The 22110-nt window shown below is 44.6% G+C and overlaps 1 protein-coding gene across 10 annotated transcripts in view; it reads right to left on the bottom strand.

The window, feature by feature from the left end:
• Positions 1–22110, bottom strand: part of dmd (dystrophin) — a 170507-nt gene that overhangs the window by 22695 nt on the left and 125702 nt on the right. For 4 of the 10 annotated variants that reach the window (XM_062380432.1, XM_062380428.1, XM_062380431.1 and 1 more), the window contains 14 exons: positions 21594–21763; positions 21307–21424; positions 20618–20829; positions 20303–20457; positions 19961–20150; positions 16926–17098; positions 16655–16811; positions 15201–15312; positions 14158–14426; positions 13718–13864; positions 11818–11880; positions 10503–10566; positions 9036–9096; positions 5253–5288 (listed from right to left, as the gene is read on the bottom strand). In XM_062380432.1, coding sequence (XP_062236416.1) covers positions 5253–5288; positions 9036–9096; positions 10503–10566; positions 11818–11880; positions 13718–13864; positions 14158–14426; positions 15201–15312; positions 16655–16811; positions 16926–17098; positions 19961–20150; positions 20303–20457; positions 20618–20829; positions 21307–21424; positions 21594–21763 — 1927 coding nt within the window. Of the gene's footprint in view, positions 1–2929; positions 3169–5252; positions 5289–9035; positions 9097–10502; positions 10567–11817; positions 11881–13717; positions 13865–14157; positions 14427–15200; positions 15313–16654; positions 16812–16925; positions 17099–19960; positions 20151–20302; positions 20458–20617; positions 20830–21306; positions 21425–21593; positions 21764–22110 lie in introns of those variants that run through there. The other 6 variants (XM_062380433.1, XM_062380436.1, XM_062380429.1 and 3 more) reach the window with 5 other exon arrangements.

The raw sequence follows: 22110 nt of genomic DNA, 5'->3' as shown, positions 1-22110 counted from the left end.
TGGACGTCTGTGGTCGGTTGAAGGATTTGCTACTGACAGTCGATTTGAGGATGTATGGGATATTTATATAGTTATAATGCAGAATGCAAAGGGTGGAAAGGTTATTCTCAATCAACTCTTTTGCACATATAGACACATATGCAGTTTGTGTCATAGATGTCATTTTCCTGTTTATGTTTGGCAGTGAGGCATCAAAAAAATTAAGACCCATCCGATCTGGATTTAAGACGGTTTAATACTTTACGGTCTTTTATTTGCAAAAGTACATTTAGGACAGTTTACGACTTTTATCAGAATCGAATGGAACTGAATCCTAAGGACTCAAAACGAATTGACTGTGGACACTGTGCCCTTCTAGGTCCAGCAAATATGTCACGGGGCCCAACAAGCACAGCGCTGCATTAGCGGAGCTCTCAGCAGTTTGAAATAACAGTGTAAAATAGTGGCTTTGTCACAAGTGTCATTATAATCACGTGGATGCACATAAAGCGAAGGCCTCCTGAAAACAAACAGTCATCACAGTGCAGCGGCTCCTCAACGACCGAGTCGATGGAACAATTTCATTCCTCGCACATTTATTTACTGTGTGACCTTTGGCAAATGTTTACGTTTTCACAGCCTCCTAATCAATGTGGCATTGCATTAAAGGAGAGGAATAAATCCTCTGACACCTTTGGCTCCGAGAGGGTTGAAACGACAGGTAAATAAAAGACTGGGAACAACCTTCGTGAAACAGCTCATTGGCTATTTTATCAACCGTTTCAAAAGCAGTGAAATCTAATCCGTCATCGCCATAATCATCAACAGAACAATCAGCTCCTGTGTTTGTGTGGGTGGATATTTTCAACTTCAGTCTCCTGCATCTTTCATTAGATCCATTCTCTAGATACAGGAAATCGTCTTATTTGAAAATACAACCCCAGGCCTTCTGAGGATTAATGTTCCCAGGCGTGACAGTGGATCTAGTTAACTCACTAAATTGAGCCAAAAGAGCAGATGTTCTCTCGTTCTGGATGTTCATCTTTTACAAGTTGGGTTTCGAGCAGCAGGATTCCGGTGGGTTAATTATCACCTGAAGTCTTACACTGATGATTATTAAGTATCATCTTAAAACATCTGAGAGCTCCTTGTCAGAATGTCTCTCTGATCACCGGAACTGTAATTCATTAACTGCATCTGGTTTGTTCTTATGTGCCCATAGGTGTGTTTTTATTATGAGCTCTCCCTGCTGCAATCCCCTGGAGACTCTTTAATTTATTATAACTAATTCAAACATGACACCTGACCAGGAAAGGCCTGTGGCTTGTATGTGGGAAAGTTTCTTCCATCACTGCTCCTGGTTGCAGAAATTCAGCCGGAAAAGCCGGAGATTAAGCTTGAATGGAGCTGGAGGCTGATAATCATCGACACCACATACAAAGACAGCAAACACACAAAGACATAACAATCATGCCTGAGCATGTCGGCTCTGCCATCCGGCAACGTGAGCTCCATCGCTGTGTGTGTGTGTGTGTGTGTGTGTGTGTGTGTGCGTTCTACCTATCAGCTGGATTTAGAATGTGTGCACACATGCTCTCTCTCTCTCTCTGTCTCACACACCTGCATCACATTGCTGCCAGAAGCCTGGACCAGCCTGCATCCTCTGCTCTCATTTCACCAGCTCACAGGTCTGCACAACTTTTCTTATCAGGACTTTGTGTTGACTTCGTATTATCGTGGACTGCCAAACCAAAACCTTATCTCACGCCTCGACAATGGGCGATTCATGCCTAACCTTAACCAGGACCTCAGAGATGATGTTCTCGTGCTCTAGTCCTGATAAGGTCAGGGATTCTTTTGGAAAAGGCCTGAAAGAGGTGAAAAGAAGAGCACACACACACACACGCGCACACATTGATATTAACAATGCAGGACAACTGTACCCCCCTTATCAACAGATGATCTGCACGTAGGAGGAGAAACACACATAGACTCCAAAAAAATCCGCTGCACAAGAAAATGGCCTGTCATAATTACCCATCACATTAGAACCAGTGTGCACGACGCAGACCGTGCACACACGCACTGATCCAGTCATGTGCTGCTTTGCTGGCACGGAGGTGATAGTGTTTTTGACTGTGGAGGAATGCAACACAGCGATAGGCTTCGTTCTGCTCCCCCCCCTTTGCAGAAGCTCAGCAAATGCACCACACAAATAAACAGAGGAACAAATAAAGCGATGCAACACAGATCTGGGTGTGCAGTGTTGGCATTGGTGCGTTCACGGTCCCTCCAACCCAACAGCAGGTCTGGAGGGTTTTAGAATAAGGATATGCACGGTTCCAGGGGAGGAGGGGGGGAATGAGAGCTTCAGTGACCACACACCTCGCCTGATTCCCCGGCAACAACCACCGCCAGCAGCCGCTGTGCAGAGAAGAGCTGTTCGGGAAACAGACCATTCTCCTGCATTTCTATGATTAAACACCAGCCTCCTGTGTGCGCGTCTCTTCTCAGGGCTCTGTCCCTCCCGGGCACAGAACACATCTCCAACTCACACTTGCATAATTTCACCGTGCGCCTCCAAAAATCGGCCACGAAACGCATTCGCTCCAGCCTGGGTGACATTCAGAGGAGATGCATTCAGGGGAGGACGTGCACGTTCGAGCTGAGATCTCTGCACAAGTGAGGAAACCCTGCACGCACACACGCACATCTCAATCCCGATGCAGCCGAAGTCGAGTTTGTGAAACATTCCCACGCCTATTTTTGCGCATATTCCGGAGAACCGTGCGTTATCTGCGGAATGCGAGGGGGGATCTCCGTGTCCCTGGCACACTGAAGCCCCCAGCGTGAGCCGGTTTACTGCATTACGAGCCGCACAATTACCATCACCATTATATAGCACCCCCACAAGCAGTCTCTCCCCCCCCACCACCATCCCGGCACTCACTTCCGAAGCTGTTCCCGCATCGCCGGCCCGATCGCAGCCCTCCGAGTCCCGTGGAAATGAGCCGATTGCCGGGGAAAGATCCGAGGCAATAAACCCCCCGAGCCCCTCCGCGGTCTGCACAAGCGTCGGCACCCACCGGAGAGAGAGAGAGGGGCGGCCAAGATCACCGTGTGTGTGTGTGTGTATGTGTGTGTTGGTGTGTGTGTGTGTGTGATCCTCTGTGCAAGCAGCAGTGGTGGGCTGCAGAGGCTGAATGGCCACAGACACATGAGGGTCCTGCGACCACAACACAGCAATACTACTTCCTGCCTTCTGCTTCAAAGTAAAAGCTCTAGGTTGCCTCCCAGCTATTTGTGTTTGGCTTTTCTATTCTACATATATGACTAGTTGTTATAACTGGGTCCCCCCTGTTGTGATTTCTAAAAACTGATTCTGCAGAAGCTGAGAGGCGAGGGACACGATTCTGGGGATTTTAGAGCAGCTTTGGTTGCCTGCAGGTAAACACTGGAGAGACACATTGACCGAAATGCATTTATATGCCTTTGTATGCACATAGCTGTTAATAGAGTTTAGCCCAAATATCGCCTTGACCTAAAACACCTCCAAAAGGTCTGGAGTCGTGGACCTGATATCCACCGTCTACACCAGAAGACTGAAAACTATCAGCGTCCATCGTGTATTACAAACGTCATTCAGAGTTTTTACTCAGGACTCTTTAAGCATTTTCTTGAAACTTTATAATATTTACAAAATCAATATAACCAGCATAACAGATCCTGAGTAAATACCTGTATGTAGAATACATGTTTAAAGTCTATATGACAAATTATCTGCACACACAAAGAAAATATGAAGCATCACTGAAGCAACCGATATCGTTGATGCTTCTATTTTGAAATATTTCTCACTACACTCCCCTGCTACTCCCAACTATCACATGGTAGCTTGACACAGCTCAGCTAGACAAGGCGGAGCTGAGGCTCCCTGCCTCCCTTCCCCCATCCCACTGTATCTGAAAGCAAAGGAGCCTCGACACCATCCGAGGAGGTTTTTCACCTCCCTGACAAGAGAGGGAGTGGGAGAGAGAGAGTGAGAGTGTGAGAGAGAGAGAGAGAGAGAGAGAGAGAGAGAGAGAGAGAGAGAGCTGCTCTGCAGATTCACACATTCAAGGCCATGGAGAGAGTGAAAGACAAGAGGGACAGGGAGGAAAAAAGAGAGGAAAAGAGGCAAAGACTAAAAGAGAAAGGAGAGGTTGAAGGAGATAGAGAAGTGCTCCTCTTGCTTTTAACAGGAGGAAAAGCATGAAGAGAGAGAGAGAGAGAGAGAGAGAGAGAGGAGAGGAAGAAGAGGAAGAAGAGGAAGAGGAGGAGGGGGGATCAAGTGTGTTCAAGGCTGAAGAATTAGAGACACCAGCCTGTAATTTATAGGCAAGTCTCAACTGTTATTTTATCCCCCACAACAGTGTGTTTAATACCTGAGTGTGTGTGTGCAGGTGTGTGTGTGTGTGTGTGTATGTGTGTGTGTGCAGGTGTGTGTGTGTGTGTGTGTGTGTGCAGGTGTTTGTGTGCAAAACGAGGAGAAGTACGGAGTGGAACGGATTCAACACAAATCAAATTCCGACACCTGATTGTTTGGGGAATATGGTTTTAAAGTGAATGCTCCACCCATGGGGGAGCTCGCTCGCAGTGAGGCAAATCTAACATACCCTGGGGGAGACGGGGGGGGGGAGGTTGTTCTCAAGATGGATGGTACAAGTTTGAGGAAATCATCTCCAGAAGCACCCAGTCGATGGTGCACGGGGAGCAGTTGGTCGGCCGTATGCTGCTGCACGCTGCCTGATAGTGTACCAGAGTGTTTGTATGCATGAGACACAGTGAGGGTGTGTTAAGTGTGTGTAGGCTAAAGCCTGAGTGGGTGTGTTGTATGTTTGTGCACTGGCTGCTGCAGTGTGTGAAGCCTGCGATGTCTATGTACCTTAACATTGTGTAATAGATATACTACAGGTTTCAAGAAATAAAAGTATTTGACAGTAGACGTTGCATTGAACGCTTGGTGAATATGTATCGCTGTTTCCAGATATTTAACAGAAAACAAAGAGAAGTTGACTCATTATGAAAAATGATTGATTCATTATAAATTCATAATAACTATTACTAAATTAAGCCATCTTAATTAGTACATTATAAATGTAGTAGTGTAAAAATAATTCATGTTCATGTGTTTGCTTTGTATACTTTGCGTGTGTGTTCATGCTAAACGTGTGTATGTGTGTGCATGTGTGTGCATGTGTGGGTGTGTGTGTGTGTGGTCAGCTGGCACTCACAGCGTCTCGGTGGTCAGGTCGGGTCCAGCTTTCTCTCTGCATGTGGAGAGAAGGAATGTGTCACTTCTCTTCTCCTCCCTCCTCACGCTCTCGGTTAATTCCACGTCAAACTAAGCGTTAAGAACTTTTGAGAGAAACCAAGCGTGCAGTGCCAGTTAATGGAATCACTCAGGGTTAAACATGCCAAGCTGCTAGTTGATGATTACCAACCCTTTGAGAGCTCTGTGACTGTAGAAGAAGCAGGAAGTGAGTCAGGAATGTAAAGGTGGAGGGCTCCAACTCACTGAGAGGCGTCTAGCTTCACGTCCTCGTGTCTGATTCTCTCTGAACAGATGTTTCATAATGTGAAGGTAATGGTAGTTGTACATGTCGACCTTATAAAACCACGTGAGAGCGATTGTAATACAATAGGTTCTCTTCAAGCTGAGCTTTCACAGCACATTAACGCTGATTCATTTTTAATGTAATGCTAATATTTGTGTGTGTGAGTGTGTGTCTGTGTGTGTTTATGTGTTAAGGGGAACAGCAGCTGCTGTGGCAACTGAAACAAGGCACTGAATTGAGGAGAAATGCACAGGCACTTCAAAAAGTGGAACAACCAAGTCCATCCGCGGCTTTTTGTGAAATACGTTGTGCTCGGGCTCTTTGTCACAGGGACTGAACATTGTTCAGAGATGGAAAACCGACAAATGAAGCCAAAATATCCAGGATACGAACGCTGCCATCTTGCCCTGCTGATGGAGCCAAAGGATGTGTCGTAGTGTTCAAGAGATGGAGTATGTCAATTTTAGCCTTTCTAAAACCTTCTTAAATTAAGGACATGTTCTTGATGCTTTAATAACCTTCATAAAATGTATTGAATCGTGCAGGAGAATAAGTCGACCAATGATTCCACATGGTTCTAATAATAATCATCCAATTATCTCCCGTCTTTAACTCGGTGGAATTCCTGTGTTGAACCAACTCAGCAGTCGTGGGACGTCTGTGTGTGCGTCCTGCTGAGCTGAGGCACAAGTTGTTAGACTCTGCTTCCTACTACTCCAACACATCCCACCTCCAATGCTATCTGCTGATGAGTGGTAAATGGGCTCCGGGCATTCACCAGAACACTGCAGTGCGACCTGGGACTCAACTGCTCCACGACAAATATAATGAAGTAATTAAATCAATTTCTTTTCTACTAACATAGCATCTGGGTGACAGAAATATTGTAAATTAGATTATTTGAGCCTTGCAAACACAGTTTATATTCAGCTGTGGGGAGAAGGTTGATTTCACCGTTGAGACTAACGCTGCATACTTTTAGTTTTGTTTTCATATAAACTTCAGCTGAGGTCTTCAAACTGTACATATACCCTTGTTGATGACCTAGCACCATAGTTTTGACTGGGTTGCAGAACAATGATACAAGTCCCTGCATTATATTGATGATGTTAAAGGAGCCCTTGAGTTTTTAAAGTGCAGCTGGAATCTGGTTTTAATAAACGACACCAGAAGGATCAGAGTGCAAAATGTTTGACCTTCCTGAATGAGCCGCGCAGTGACTCAGCTCCCAGCCAGAGGACAAACAAGCTAATCATCCGTTCATGAGCCGAGTGATAAAACACCGCCGACCAAAACTGATCAAAAATCACACAGGTCTTTCTGTGGCTCGGAACCTCTGTCGAGATACAATCACATTCATTCTGGGTCTTTAAGATACAGTGTGCCAGCGTTACAAATTAGTCAATTCCAACACAACCCAGGGCTGAATGTAGGGACAGATATATGGATGAATGCATAGGAGGGGGGGGGGGGGGATGGAAAAATGTCCATATATGAAGAAATGCATGTAGTAAATACGAAATGATGGATGAATAGTTGAAAGAGATAGCATGACCAAATGGATAAATCTTTGATGGTATTAGAGGAGAGACACCATCCGAGACTAAAGACCAAAGACTTAACAGGGACATGTGTCACACTGTAAAAATCTAGGCTGGAACTGCAGAGAGCTCAGTGTTGAGGTGGAATTAGGAGTCAGAGGCCTGATACTGGCTATGGTGGAAAAGGAAGGACATCACCTGGCCCAGTAAGTGTTGCCATGAGAGACTAGCAAGAGCTGAGCTCCTGCAGGAACAAGGATCAGATGTGGTTTCCACCCGAAAATCCTAAATAACAGCCTCCGATGGCAAACCATTTGCCCTTCATCAGAATATCCCCAATAAAGCAGAGTGATGATCCACTGGGATTGAAACGCCCAGTCATGACTACCAATCAAGTTGTACATTATTAAAATGCAGATAACAACATTTTGGCTGCACCTGGCCTCCCTCATTTCACCCTGCAGTAAAGAAGCTGCAACCCAAGGTAAGACAAGAACTGAGGCATTTGCTCAAGGACACTAAGGTTAGAAAGAAGCTTTGTGGACGTGTGCTTTTAATAAAACATCTCTAATCAATGTCTAACCCTAACCCTTGCATCTATTTCATAAGTTTTGATGCTGTAGAGTAAAAGTTGAATGAGGGCTTGTGCTTAAAAAGTTACCCCCCCCCCCCCCCAGCTCAGAGACTGAAATGAAGTGCACCCTCCTCCTTATGAATAGTGCTGAAAGGTCCTTGAGCAAATCACTGAAGTGCCTGAACAGCACAAGTGGAGCAGCCCAGTGGCCCAGGCAGCGCTCAGCTTTACTGAAGCACTGTGAAGCTGAGCATCACTGATGAGAGCGAGTGGGATCTGTCACCGGTCGCCTGGTGAATTAAGATCCAAATGACACCAACAATGTGGCTCATGATTCCTCTCAGCGCGTGCAGGTTTCTGAGATGACATTATGTGGAGCGGGCGATCGAGGAGAGTCCGACATGTGAGCGGGTTTCACATGTAGAAGACATGTTGATGAAGATGGCGCAAAGAAAAACTAAAAAGCAACTGAACTTTTTAGAACTAATATGAGATCCATTATTCAGAATGAATAAGTCTGGTAATGTTCATCTTTTCCTATTATAAACTAAAGTGAAAAACCAAACAACACTGAACCTGTCTTACAACTAACAAGTGTTGTGTGTGTATCTAAAGTCTATTAAACACAGCGGCTGTGGCTCAGTGAGTAAAGAGCAGGTCGTTCACTGATCACAAGGTTGTTGGTTTGACTCCTGGCTCCATTAGTCCACATGTGTGAGTTCCCCGGGGGCTCATATGTGATGGGGTGTATGAGTAGAGAAGTGCTTTATATATATATATATATATATATATATAGAAACACTGTGTGAATGGGCTGTAAAGTGCTTTGAGTGGTTGTTAAGACTAGAACAGAGCTATTAATGCAGTGCAAGGACCATTTACATCAGTGAGTCACATCCCTACACTGGGTGACACGTAGCTTCATTACCATGAACACACATCGTCCTCTTCCTCTGAACATGGATTTATCTGTGGCTAAAAATGAACCACTTCCTCTAAAAGGGATTTTATGTCTTCAGTAGGAAGCTTCTCACACACACCTTGCGAAAAGTTTAGGAAAGTATCTGGAGTTCAGTGCACGTCTATTGGGAGTTGACAACCTGCATGGTGTGGGTAGCTCTACAACTTTATGATCAAAATCCATTTAGTACACTTTTCTGCAAAGCACACTCCACTTGGTTAAAAGGTTAGTTCACTGCAAACTGTGTTTTCATGATATTCAGCCAGTGTTAATTATCCGTCAGCCTCACTGGAGCTTTAATATGGACTCGCCAGAATTTGAGCAAAGTCCTGGTACGTGAGGAGCAGTGGCGTGGAGCCGCTGCACCACCACCCGGTACTTACTTGATGTAGTAGGGCACATTGTTGGGGGAGACGCCCTGCTCGAAGGGGCTCTCTACTGACCCTGCAAGACAGACAAACAGGAGTCAACAACTGTTCACGCTGTCTGCAGGCCAATAAACGTTTCACACACCCGTTTTACTGCAGGATCAGCATCCTGAGGCTCTAACAAAAGCACGGCCATCCAGGAAAAGTGCAGGACGGCATGTAATAAAAAAGTTCTCTTCAAAGTCGTATACATGAAAATGAAAAACAGCAGAAAAACAAGAGATATTGCAAATGATCTCACTTATTATGCCCACAAGAGTTGGCGCACCAAATATTAAAGCAGACTGTGCTTTCTGGGAATTGTCAGCACAGTTGGAGCCAATCAGATTGTTGGGCTGAAACTACCCGCTGTTCAAGCGTTATTGTGCCCACGGGTAAAATTTGCTGCAGTTAAAAACAGAGCAGTGCATTGTGGGACAAATGCCAGAACACATGCGGTGTATATTAACATAGCGGTGAGATATGAAAACATGTAGATCCTCACTGTTCTCGCAGTAATGTCCACGTGATCCTCATCACGTTAATCTTTATTATTCCTCCATCAAATCTCCATCTGTTCCTATGTATCTATTACATATATTATCAAGCTGGAAGGAATATATGGTTCAATGTGAATCCTCTCACATTCCCAAAGACTTCAGTTAACTTTTATGTAGAGGTTATTTTAATTATGATATTTTATCTGTTTAGAAAAAACTATCTAACAGACTTAACTACTTTCATTCTTCTGTCTTATTTCCTTCTATAAGCCCCCCTGTGGTGTGAGAGTGTTGTGGTCTTGTGATGATTCTGCGGCTGTAACTACACGTCTTATAAAATCTATGATTTTAAATATGTTTCTATGTTCCTTTGTTATTTTCCTATGAAATGAAACTGATATCTGTACTTCCTTCGATCTACATGTTCACCTGCAGCTCAGATATGTCGATGATGGCGTTGAATATCAATAAGTGCAAGAGAAATGGTAAATTTCAAACATTTAACTTTGAAGAGGCTGGACAGGAGACCACGTCTTCATCGGCTCTCAATCAATCGAGCGATCAATGAGGGACTGGGACTGTGATAGGGATGAGAGCCTCGGAACAAACTGGGCTAAGTGCTGGGGTCATATTGGAATTCAGTGATAAAAGAAAAATCAAGTTTCACAAACAGATCAATACACCATCATAGGCTCCATGAGCGGCCAAATGAGCCACAGCGACCTGTTAACACTCGAGCCCTGTCCCTCTCTCTCTCTCTCTCTGACGTGCCACTAACTGAGTGCCACCGAACGAGCTGCTGCCATTTAGTTGGATGCCTCATTTTGTCTTCCACAGTTTGTCTTACCTCTGCCTTACACAAACACACACACACACACACACACACACTGCATACCCTCTGAGCACTAAACTGTCTACAATGTGTGCAGGTGGAATAACTCACCGTGCAGAAGGCCAAAGTCACGGTGAGCGTCCGTCAGCTGCTTGAGATGTTCACTGATGGAGATCTGATGAAGAGAGAAACACGGATCGATTTTGATAGACCCAGAATTACCCCTAGGACATAAAAGTTCTTTCTGTAGGTTTTTAATTACAGTCTGAACATTATTGCATAGGCACAGACAGGATTACACATAGACACACAGATTATGAGGAGAAATTCCTATTTCCCAGCAAAATAACAAATAATAATGGATATGCCAAGAAATCATTTTCACTGATGTAACTGTGAACAGTGACAAATGATATCAACGCTGAAGAGAAAAAGCACTTGGATACAAGGACGGGCAGATGGAGGGAGAGGAGTTGGAGACACAGAGACAAGTATGGAAGCGATAATTGAATTTGTAGTGGAGGAATTAGAGAGGACGCAGTCTCCTGTGAGTCTCCTTCAGCTCTGAATGAGCTGTCTATCTAGATGGAGTCGAGATAATTGTGCCAAATCAGCACGGCCCTGTAGGTACACAGGGAGGCACTTTCCCTTCTAAACAAACTCTGAATTCAGCATTGATCCACATTTTAATACCTATCCTGCAGACTGTTTTTTATGGGACTGATTTTACAGGATTAACAGGATTTTACAGAAGCAGTTTTGCACACCTGTATTCAGACAGTGGCTCAAAGAGAACAATGTCCAAGCAATAAAAATGTCCACACTGCTCCAGAGTAAGAAATCACGTGTCTATGTTCTCTATTTACTACAGAAATGTCTCTATTACTGAACTACGTTGGTGAATACCTCACTACAATATTGAGGAAATGGTTGCAAAAAATCCGCTGGCCCCATTTAAGCCTTTCTAATCTGGTGTGTAATTCACATAAAAAGCCAGCTGATGCTGAGCGTCTCCCAGAGGAGCCAGCGGATGCTTCCTGACACAGTGTTCAATGATCGGATGTTCCCAGGCACACACTCACACCGGCATGGGGATCTCTGGCACATTTTTCTTGCAGGACGTGAAAAAGGTAGCAGAAGAATAAATCCTCTTCCTCTGAGAGTCGTCTGGAGGCAGAGCGACTGCGATGGGTTGATATCCAGTCCGACCGGACAGAGAGGTTGATTAACCATCAGGCCTTTCTTACACAGACCAAATGAGAAGGCCAGTGATGACACATCATCAGGGGAGTGTGTGCACGCCTGTGTGGGTGTGGGTGATTAATGGTATGAGATGGAAAAATTGTAGGGATGACCAGTCCTTTTTTTTTGGGGGGGGGGGGGGGGGGGGGCTACGATGAGTCAGGAAAGGAAATGATGAGATTACCTTTGAGTCCACCTCACCCAATCCATTCCTGCCTGAGTTGTTTTTCCCCGTATCCATGGTAACCTAATTAGGGTTGTACAAACGAGAGGAGCGGGACTGTTGAGGAGGAATCTGTTGCAATTACTCAGAGTGCACTGTGTCTCCGTGAGGACCAATCAGGTCCAGCCTTTAAGGCATGAAAGAACGCCGCGGAGCGACTGAAGTAACCTGGCCTTGCAGGTACCACACACGTTCACAAACACACACACACACACAAACATGTTTGCACACAAATACAACAAAGGACAGAGCACTGACTACAGAGGAAAACATGGATGCACATCGGACACAATCACATTAGCAGGCATGTGCGTACATATACACACAGACATACACACACAGACGCACTTCTATCACCTTGCCATTTAAAGTGTTAAATTCCTGGGCAAACATAGTGCTCCCAATAAACCACCTGCAATGGAAACTGGCTTTTTAAAAACTGCCAGTTAAATCCCCGTTTCTGTCCAAACCAAAATACTATTTTCTCCTCTTGGAAATGATCAGAAGAATATTTCTCTCCTGGTTGAAAATGAGACACGGCCTGTATTTATTGAGCGGCTAAAAGTGGGAGATAACTGCAAGAATAGTGGCATACTAAAAGTGGAACGTAAAGACTATAAATAAAAGTGCAAGTTCTTGTTAAAGGCTGAAGTAAAGAGAAATGTTTTGAGTTTTCTTTTAAAGGTGTAGAACGACTATAACTAGAGAGTCAGCTATGCAACTCGGTCCTAACCCAATCAGAGCCTTGTATGTAAGGAAGAGATCCTTAAAGTCATCCTATGTGTTACAGGAGACCAGTGCAGAGCAGCTGGAACTGGACCAGTGGGTTCTTTCCTCTTGGTTCTTCTTTACCGCCGAGCAGCAGAGTTCTGAATTATAGATCACAACCTCTCCCTTTGTTTATGTGCAGTATGTCAATTAATCTGATGGTTGCACCTTCATTATAACACAAAGGTGTGTGTATGTTTCAGTATTTTGTGTGTGTCCGTGCACACAAGCATCTGGTCAGGAGCTAACTTCAGAGAGACCGGCCGTCTGGTCCTGTCACCGTGGTGTCACCGCGGCGCCCGTCTCCGACCAGGACTCCTTGGCAGAAGTCGGTGTCTCTGGCAGCTGATTGGCTCGATCTGTCACCCGCTGTAACAATCACTGTCTGACTTGCTGCATGGCTGCCTCTGTGTTCACTGGGACTGATAGAGGCCCAACATGTGCTGCCTCGAGAGCGTGGGGCCCTGCATTTATCAAGTGTGTGTGTGTGTGTGTGTGGGGGGGGGGTGTTGTTTAGCAAGCACACAGAGCCTAGTTGGGTTGGTGACCTGGAAAAGCTGACTTTTGATTGGATTTTGGGAAGTTTACACAGATTTTTTTTTTATAGACATTCATCATCAGGATACTATTACGTGCCTTGTATAGAAAGACAGACTTATTAAAACAGGAGATTATTTATTCCATCAGATACGTGTGGTAAAATTAAAAAGCTAGGTGAGACACTTTCTGTGTAGAACTGCTGTCGGCATAAACTCTGCATCCCATCATCCCATCCCATTGAAGGCGTTTCTTCTGAGATTTTTGTATTAAATCAAGTCAGATGGAATCATTAAAAACAGCTGGAGACAGTTCTTTGAGCTAAACTTATTATAATTACTGCGTTATAGCTAATTAAATCTGCCTGTGTTTATCTCAGCTGGTTAAATCAGAAGAAAATCGCGAGAAATAAGACGATTGCTTTTGTTCCACTCTGAAATCAAGGATCCATGGTTTCAAATATCATTTAAATGAAAGTGTCTTCTTTTTCATTTAAAAGTGTTGTTTAAGCTGTGACAGACTTGTTTGTGTGTGTCTGTGGGCACGTTGTGTGTACCTGCAGCAGTCTCCAGCGTGTGTTGAGCTCTTCGATGCGTTCCAGGTTGTTGGGCGACAGCTGGATGTCATGGGGGCCGAAAGTGGACGCCAGCTGGTTCATGTGAGTTACATCATCTTTAATCGGAGCGATCTCTTCCTGGAACTCCTGCAAAAAAACACACAACAGATCTCTGGTCATTCGTAAAAATGCACATTTATGGCCTCCTGTCTCAGCGTCAGAGATGATCCTTATGTAAACTATCTTTAAAGATATGGAAATACGACCTTCACTGCAGTCGGTGAGGATGAGGGGTTGAGCAGATTATATAATATGTACTAATGTATAAAATATTGTAGTTGAATCAAAACGCTTCTGATATATCAATTTAAAACAGTCATGCTCAAGTTGAGTTATAGCAAGTACGTCAAGATGTATCAAGTAGCATCATCCAATCAGACCTTTACTCTCTCGATGTGCTCCGGTAGAGAGTCTATCAGCAGGTCCCCCACAGGTTCCCATGCCTCCTTCACCATCTCCGCCTGCCTCAGCTGTCCGTCCAGCAAGTCCTCCGCCTCCTGGAGCTCCATCAGCCGGTCCAGAGCCAGCTCCAGCTTCCGATGCCAGTCAGCCGAGTCAACGTTGAGCTGGTCCCACTTGACCATCACGTCATCGGCTTCCTTGCGCAGGATTCGCCCCACATTGTGTGCGCGCTCTTCAGGGCTGATATCTGGGCGTGACAGGAAAAATAGGTGACTTGAGCTCTGGTGACACAAATCCAGAAAATTGAAAATCGCCTGTGGAAATTATGATTTAAGTGAAAATCTCCATATGTCTACTAATCAAAAGTACTTTAACAAAGTACCAAGCGACATGTCCTTCTCCTGCTGTACCCCAGTGATTCATAACTGGAGTTCTTTCTTTCTTTCTGTGTCAACTGAGTGTGTGTGAGTTGGCACCTTAAGTGATTTAATGGGCCACAGTTAAAGTTCAGCTGTTTCATATGAACCTTGTAAGCGCTCAGCTGCAGGAGGTGCTACAGGAAGGTCTGTGTATATGTGCTGAGCTCCACATGTGGCCGTTACCAGGCTGTTGCTAAGATCCAGAGTTCACTGGGTGACTCAGAGACAAAAAGAAAGTGAAGGCAACCGATTTGTTCAACTCACTTCATATCTTCATTTTCTGTCGCGCTTCAAGACCTGGGGCTGATCTCGGTGTTTGTACGGTTGAAAATGTCTCCAATAAATAAAGCATTTCCAGTATTTATATTCAGATTCTGCATTTAAATGGCAGCTCTGTCAAGTCCTTTCACATGTTAATGGCTCTCTGATGTAATAACCAATAAACGCTACATCTTATAGGAATAACGCTGACGTTCTTTATCCATTCAGCATGAAAAGCAATCTTTGAGCAATCTTAACGCTTGTAAGGATATGTGTGTGTTTGTGTGTGTGTGTGTGCGTGTGCGTGTGCATGTGCGTGTGTGTGTGTGTGTGCGTGTTACCTCTCTGATCAGGCGATGGTGTGCCTCGGGGCAGTTCTGACAGAAAGACTCCTACATCGTCCAGACTCTTGGTCACAACTGGCTCCTTAGCTCTCAGGTCCCTCCTGAATCCCTGTGAACACACACACACACACACACACACAAACACACACACGTACACAACAAGTTTAATTGCACTAATCAGTAGTGGTATATTAGATGATATTGTTTTTATAATCTCTCTCATACCTGATAAACCCCAGGTAAAATGAAGTTTACCACCCAGGCGACTAAATGCAGTTTTAAATACATAGGCAATTTTAAAATGGATGTGTTGTTTATTATTGTATTATTCTTGTTATCATGAGAAGGTTAACGACTTATTTCCATTATAATGATGTATTCTCCTGTTATTTATATCTTGAAACATTCTCATTATCAATGAGAATGTTTACTTTCTGCTCTGGATAAGAGGGAGGCCACTGAATGCTTACAACTTCTGCTCATAACAAAATCCACACAAATCAGATTCATTGATTATTTACAAAAGGAACTCAAGGCCATAAAACTAAAAACATCCTGAGCTTCGTTGTAAAAAAACCAAAACATTTGACTCCTCAATAAGAAAAGTTCCACACCCGCTGCAATAATTCTGATCAAATCCATGTCATTGTATGGGATTATGCAGAAGAATAACCTTGCCACTGTTGCAGGTTCAGGTCTGGGTACCTCCATGGCCCCTGCATACATCATTCCACTAAAAGCCTTTTTCCTAATGCATACCTGCAGGAACTCATCATTTTACAGAATCATTGTAGTATTAATGCATGAAATGGTCAAATCAGCAGAGCCAATCATCTCCCTTCGATTGCATATAATTGTGTGTAAAATGGGTTTTTCATTCATCCCGTCTCCAATATACCGTCCAATTATTCAGAGCCTTTGATTTGTATAATGTTAGTGAGAGAGACGGCTGCTTCTGCAATGAAACCACAAAGCTTTTTTATTATAAAAGCATCATACGGACTCATTTGATCGACTGCTTTCTACACTGGCTTCACAGAACTTCTATAAGTTCAGGATCCACACTTCAATGGAGGGAGAATTCTGACTGATAATACACACAGAGACATTCCATGTCGTCTGGAACCAGGACAATGAGTTGGACAGAATTTAGGCTCCAAAAAGCGTGGAGCACCTAATGGGGTTGTGGAGGTCACTGGTTCCGAGCTTTACCTCACAGGCCCTGATTCACTGCTACCTCCGAGAGGACTGAGCTCTGAAATGAGAGCAATCTGATAACACTGGAAGAGCCACAGACTCATTAACGGCCCTGTGATGCTGAGCTGTGAGATTTAGACACAAACGCACTCTCTCATGGACAAACTCTCATGGACAGAAAAGCCAGAGGAAAAAGAATTTGGGGGAACTGTGTCTGTCTGCGTCCCACACAGTTTGCGTGTGCTTCCTCCTACCCGGTGTGTGTCCAGCTGCGACTGCACGGCGGGGACATCGCCCCCCACAGGCGGCTCATGAGCTAGCTGTTGACTTTTAAGCCTCAGCCAGTTCAGGAGCTCCTGCAAGGACATGTGGAGCCTCTTCCACGGGGCCATCTCTGAGTCCAGGTGGGCCCTTGAAACACAAACGCAGACATTTGTATGTTTCTGTTGCTTTGTGTAAACTTCTAGAATAAAGTCAAAGCATTTCCAGTGGTTCCTGTGGCAGGAACCATCAGGTTCCCCTCACCTCATGCTGAGGGTCTTGGTGCACAGGTCGTGCCAGCGCTGGCTCATGTTGTCCAGACGTTTCTGGAGCAGAGCAGCATCCGCCGAGTCGTCGAGCGAGGAAAGAATCCTTTGGCCATTCTCATCCAGGGAGTGGTACAGCTCTGTGTGGCTGTCAATCTCTGCCTGGAGGTCCTGGTAACACACACAAACACAAACACAAAGTAAGACTAAGTGTCAAAGAAGCAAGCGCAATGAATTCCATTGGCACAGCACTTCCGTTTCTTAGTAATAGCAGTCATCTTTCAGGAATTCGCTTTTTTCTCTGCTCGGGTAGAGTGCTCAGTAATGGGATCAGGAGCTGAGGGGTAATTTACTCTCTAGGATTGAGCCATAATGCAGGGCTTAATGCATCGTGGATGGGACCTCCTGTAGCACTAAACTGTCAAAATGTGTTTTTCAGCCTGGCCTCAGCTGGTAGCTGCAACATCAGTGGTACCACCTGTGTGCGTTCCTCCTCCTGAGAATCCATTACTGAAGCTCCTACTGCTGCAGATAGGAAACAGGAAGGACTTCACAAACCAATCTTTGTGAAGTGAAAAGGGAATAAATCTCAATTCCCATGAGCACCTCCTGGTCAGGCTTACTAAGTCAACAGTGGGATGTCAATCTCTGCTGCATATGAAGGATCTGCCACTCTTATTCATTTTACCTCAAGCCTTCTACCATTTACTTAGTGTTAGAAAATGGACTGCATTAATATCGCGCTTTTCTGAATCTTAACAACCACTCAATGCACTTTACGGAGCAAGTCACATTGTCCCAAGGACACTCTGAGGTATGGACTGCAGGAGGCGAGGGTTGAGTCACCGACGCTCTGGTTAGACGACGCACTTTACTTCCTGAGCCACAGCCGCCACAGTAAAACAACTACGCTCACTCAATCAATTAGCAGGTCTCAGAGAATAATTTAAATACACAAACTTATACCAAGATATTTCAGTGTTTCAAGTCCAAATAATTGTCCTTATTCAAACTTTGTATGCAGGGTAAACCATTAATATAGAGATATAACGTTGTATAATTAAAACAAATTATTACCCATTTCTGGAATGTGCATCGAGTGTTTACCTCTCTAATAAAATATAGTAATGGCTTTTCACTTTACCCGCTACATGCTCACAAGTGAGTCAAGCTGTGAAAAGTGGAGAGAAAACTTCCTGTTAAAGAAAGTTGCCCTCACTCGAAGTTTTATGATAAATTAGATGACATGAAATTTTAATGATACCTGAAGAGAAAATTGGGTCATTGCACCAAAGAATAGGACACCGATGAGAATAAAACAAATAGAAAACAGTGAAGACAGGGAAGATGGAGTGCAGTATTAGACTGATGAATGTGGTTACACAAAGTGTGTTATGGTTTTGCCTGTAATCTGAATCTGCTCTAAAGGTTCTCGATCCTCAGCTGTGAAAGACTCGGAGTCTAAACTTTGGCGGAGTCAGCTTCATTTACTTCTGTTAGTTGATGCGAAAAGCACTTAGCTTCACAATGTGGCTTATCTTTCTGCTGTACAACAATAATACATTCAGACCAAAATTCCCTATAAAAAAAGATACCAGACAGTTTTTATATTAGTACATAAGTCACTAATGATTATTCATAAAAGAGCATTGCTTGATTTTGCTTCCCAACCTGCACGTGGTAGATCTTCCTGCGCAGCATCCTCCAAACTTTACAAAAAACTAGACGTCAAGCAAAAGTATCATCATCCTCTGCTTCTTCTAGTGCCTCAAGATTAGCTCCCAGTGCAACTGCATTAGAATGCCCTCTGTTTAAATTTGTGTGTGACAAAGAGAGAGATTTTGGAGATGAAGAGTGGGGGGCGTCATAGAGAGATGGAGGGAGAGTGAGTTACACATGAAAAGAAGAGCGGAGCTGTACGGCGTGAGTTAGAGCGAGTTAGAAAGACAGAGGGAGCTTGAGAGAGAGAGAGCGGAGATAGAGAGGAAGAGGAGAAGAGACTTTGCTGCATAAAATGATGAGTGCGCTCATTTTCCAATTAAACGCTATCTGTGAGCTGTGTTGTAGCTTGAGATAGTGTGTGTGTGCTCTCTGGATCCAACACTGTGTTAACGTCCGCCATTATAATTGGACACAGAAGACTATCTCAGCCCAGCATACAGTGCTGCTGTTGTACTGAGAGAGCTGTGTGTGTGTGTGTGTGTGTGGAAAGGAAGTGTGCACACACTGAATTTGTTACAGTGTTTCGAAAATTCATTTCCAAAATGCTACATGTGTGCGTGCGCCGTTGCACCAGAAAGAGTGTGTGGGTGCAGGGTGAGGGCCGAGGGTCAAATTATGTTCTCTCGCAGAACAGAGCCTTCCCTTCACCACCCACAATGCAGTGGGGGGATTCTGCATTTGTCAACCCAGCAGCTGTAGACCTATGAAATGTCTCTATTCTGCCATGTCAGGATTCCTGTCATACCAGCCAGAGCAGAGTTGAAGAAGAGAGTCTCAAACTCCAGGTCGAAGAGTGGTAATGCTCTGGATGTCTGGTGGAGCTCATGTGACATAGATACCAGGTAGAAAAACGCTTTATATTTGTCACACGAGCAAACGTGAGGATAAATGTGAATTTGAAGTTCACCAGACTTGCTAATGGACCCACAATCAATCGTCAACACTGTGTAACGCTGCAGCTCCTGGATTCACATTTCAGTCTCTATTTACTGAGAGGTGATTACGTAAAGGAAAAGAAGCGGTTTGGCCTTGTTCTCTTTTTTCAAGCTGTCTGTTGAGGTCTCACATTGAAAACTTTCTGACAGAGATTTAGAGCCACAGTGAAAATCAATGCAATAATTACACAATAAATAACTAGGTCATTCAGTTACATGCTCATGTGTGACCTGGAAATTCATTAGTGGAGCTGTGCACAGACTGGGGACAGGAATATATAACAGAATGAGGAGGATGGAGGTGTGTGTGTGTGTGTGTGTGTGTGTGTGTGTGTGTGTGTGTGTGTGTGTGTGTGTGTGTGTGTGCATAGCCTACCCTCCACTGTGCCAGCAGGTTCCTGGCGGCCTCAGGCTGCTCCTGCAGTCTCTGCTTGTTGGTGGCGTCGATCAACACGTTGCAGGTGGTCTCAGCCTCCGTCAGCCAGCTGAGGAACTTCTCCAGGTCCAGGTAGAACTGCTGCAGCACCTTCAGACCTTCCTCCAGAGCAGACTCCCTGTCCGAAACCCTGAGGAGACACAGATGCATTTCACCAAGGGGATATTAGTACTGTTCTAACCAGTTCCTTTAGCGTTTAGGAAACCACATTATGTGGGATGCTTTTTCTTGTGTTCAAAGGAGTCGTAGAGTGGTGTTTATATACAATATGTGTGTTATTACCGTTTGTTGATGTGTGTCCAGGTAGCCATCATGTTATCGTTGACCTGAGTGACCTTGTGCGTGTCGTCATTGGCGTACAGTGTCACCAGTTTGTCAGCTAGTGCGTTGGTTTTATCCACCTGACCCTGCCCCTGCTGCAACTCCTTCACAAAGGACTGGAGAGTGAAAAGAAGTGTCACACACACATGGCTTTTCAGTTAATATGGAACAATGGAAAATGGTGTTGTATATATAGTATAATACATTTACATATATATATATATGGGGCTAACATATGAATGCAGCCAGTGAATAATTGAGTAACGTCCAGTGCACCTTCAGTTCAGCATTCTGTTGCTTCAGTGCGTCCATTGTGTAGGTGATCTCCTGCCAGGACTCCAGCCTCTCACTGGCCAGCTTGATGTGATGATCCGCCCCCTTCTTCGCGTCCAGCCAATCGGTGGAGTCCTGCAGCATGTTGTGAAGCTGCTTCGTCCGGTCGGAGAGTTTGGTCTGCGAGTCCTCCCAGTGAGTCTGAAGCCGGTCGACTACCATGACAGAAATAAAGACAAGACCAAACAGAGGAAGATGTTGCTCCACTTTGTCGTTCTTTTGTTGGACTAATTGTGTGACTAATTTAGCTGCTGCACTGGGATCCGCCAAACTTGGACTTACGTACAAAGTCTAAATAGCCTGCTTCCAATCAGAGACACAAACACACAGACTAAAAATGGACACTATGGGGACTGGGGAGTAGTGTATTTGTTAGAGGCTATTTTCATCGGCAGATTAATCCACATTTGTTGTTCCACTGAGTATTTGGAAGGAAAAACCGTAACAGCCTTTCCTTTCTTACTCTTTGTCTGTTTCCTTCAGTTGCCTCCTGGTTTTTAATAGTTCAAAGCCGCCCAGAAGGTTCTGGCTCAGGCATGCAGTCATAATTATTCAATGTGGTTGTACTGTGTTGATTGTCCTGCACACATGTGTGAGTGTCATATGTGTGAGAGAGGGAGCGTGACACCTACTGCGTTCAGTGATGGAGTTGCGCGTCTCCTGATTGCTGGTTTTGTTCTTCAGGTTCTGGGCTGCTGTGACCTGTCTCTCCAGGAGGGGACGCTTCTGGTCCAGCTGCCCCAGAGAGTCCTGAAACCAGAACATACAGAGTCATGTTTTCATTAACTGGTTTGAACCTTTAATTAGAACATACAGTAACTCACTGGCACTGGAAAAAACAGCTGCCAAACCTGTCTGCTGCTGTGTTCATGTATAACACCTCCTGTATCTAGTTATTTGTGACTTTTGGGCTCCTGACCTTGAGCAGGCCGATGTTGTCGCTGATGTCCTCCAGGTCGGCCACCACCACTCGCTTGTTCTGCACCATGTTGTCCAGCATGGTCAGCCAATCAGTGAGCTCGGCCCAGGACTTGTTGAACTGAGCCAGCGCCGCAGAGTCAGGCTGGGAACTTGCTGTCAGAGTTTCAGCTGAGACACAAACACAATCATTGAACCATTCATGTGCGTTCAGTTATTGATACTGAGAGGCTGAAGCACTGTAACAAGCTGGTGCTGTATTTTGAGCTCACTATGTTGGTTTGTTGGGTTTATTCAAAGATTAGGTTCCACGTGTGAGATTTTTTGTTTCTGTCTGTAGGTAAAGTGGGGGAGACGAACCCCCAGTTTATTCCCCCTAATTTAATAATTGGGATGCATTTCCTCCATTACTCAGATGCTTGCCACCAAAATCAAGGTCAGGAATTAACTAAATTGTCACAGCGCTGCTTTGCTGCTTGTTCCTGGGCCCTTGGAATATAATCAGAAGACAATAGCAC

This window comes from Platichthys flesus, chromosome 22, assembly GCF_949316205.1.
Source record: "Platichthys flesus chromosome 22, fPlaFle2.1, whole genome shotgun sequence".
In the NCBI taxonomy this organism is placed as follows: Eukaryota; Metazoa; Chordata; class Actinopteri; order Pleuronectiformes; family Pleuronectidae; genus Platichthys; species Platichthys flesus.
Note: the sequence above shows the minus strand (reverse complement) of the source record. Positions and strands in the feature narration are given on the sequence as shown.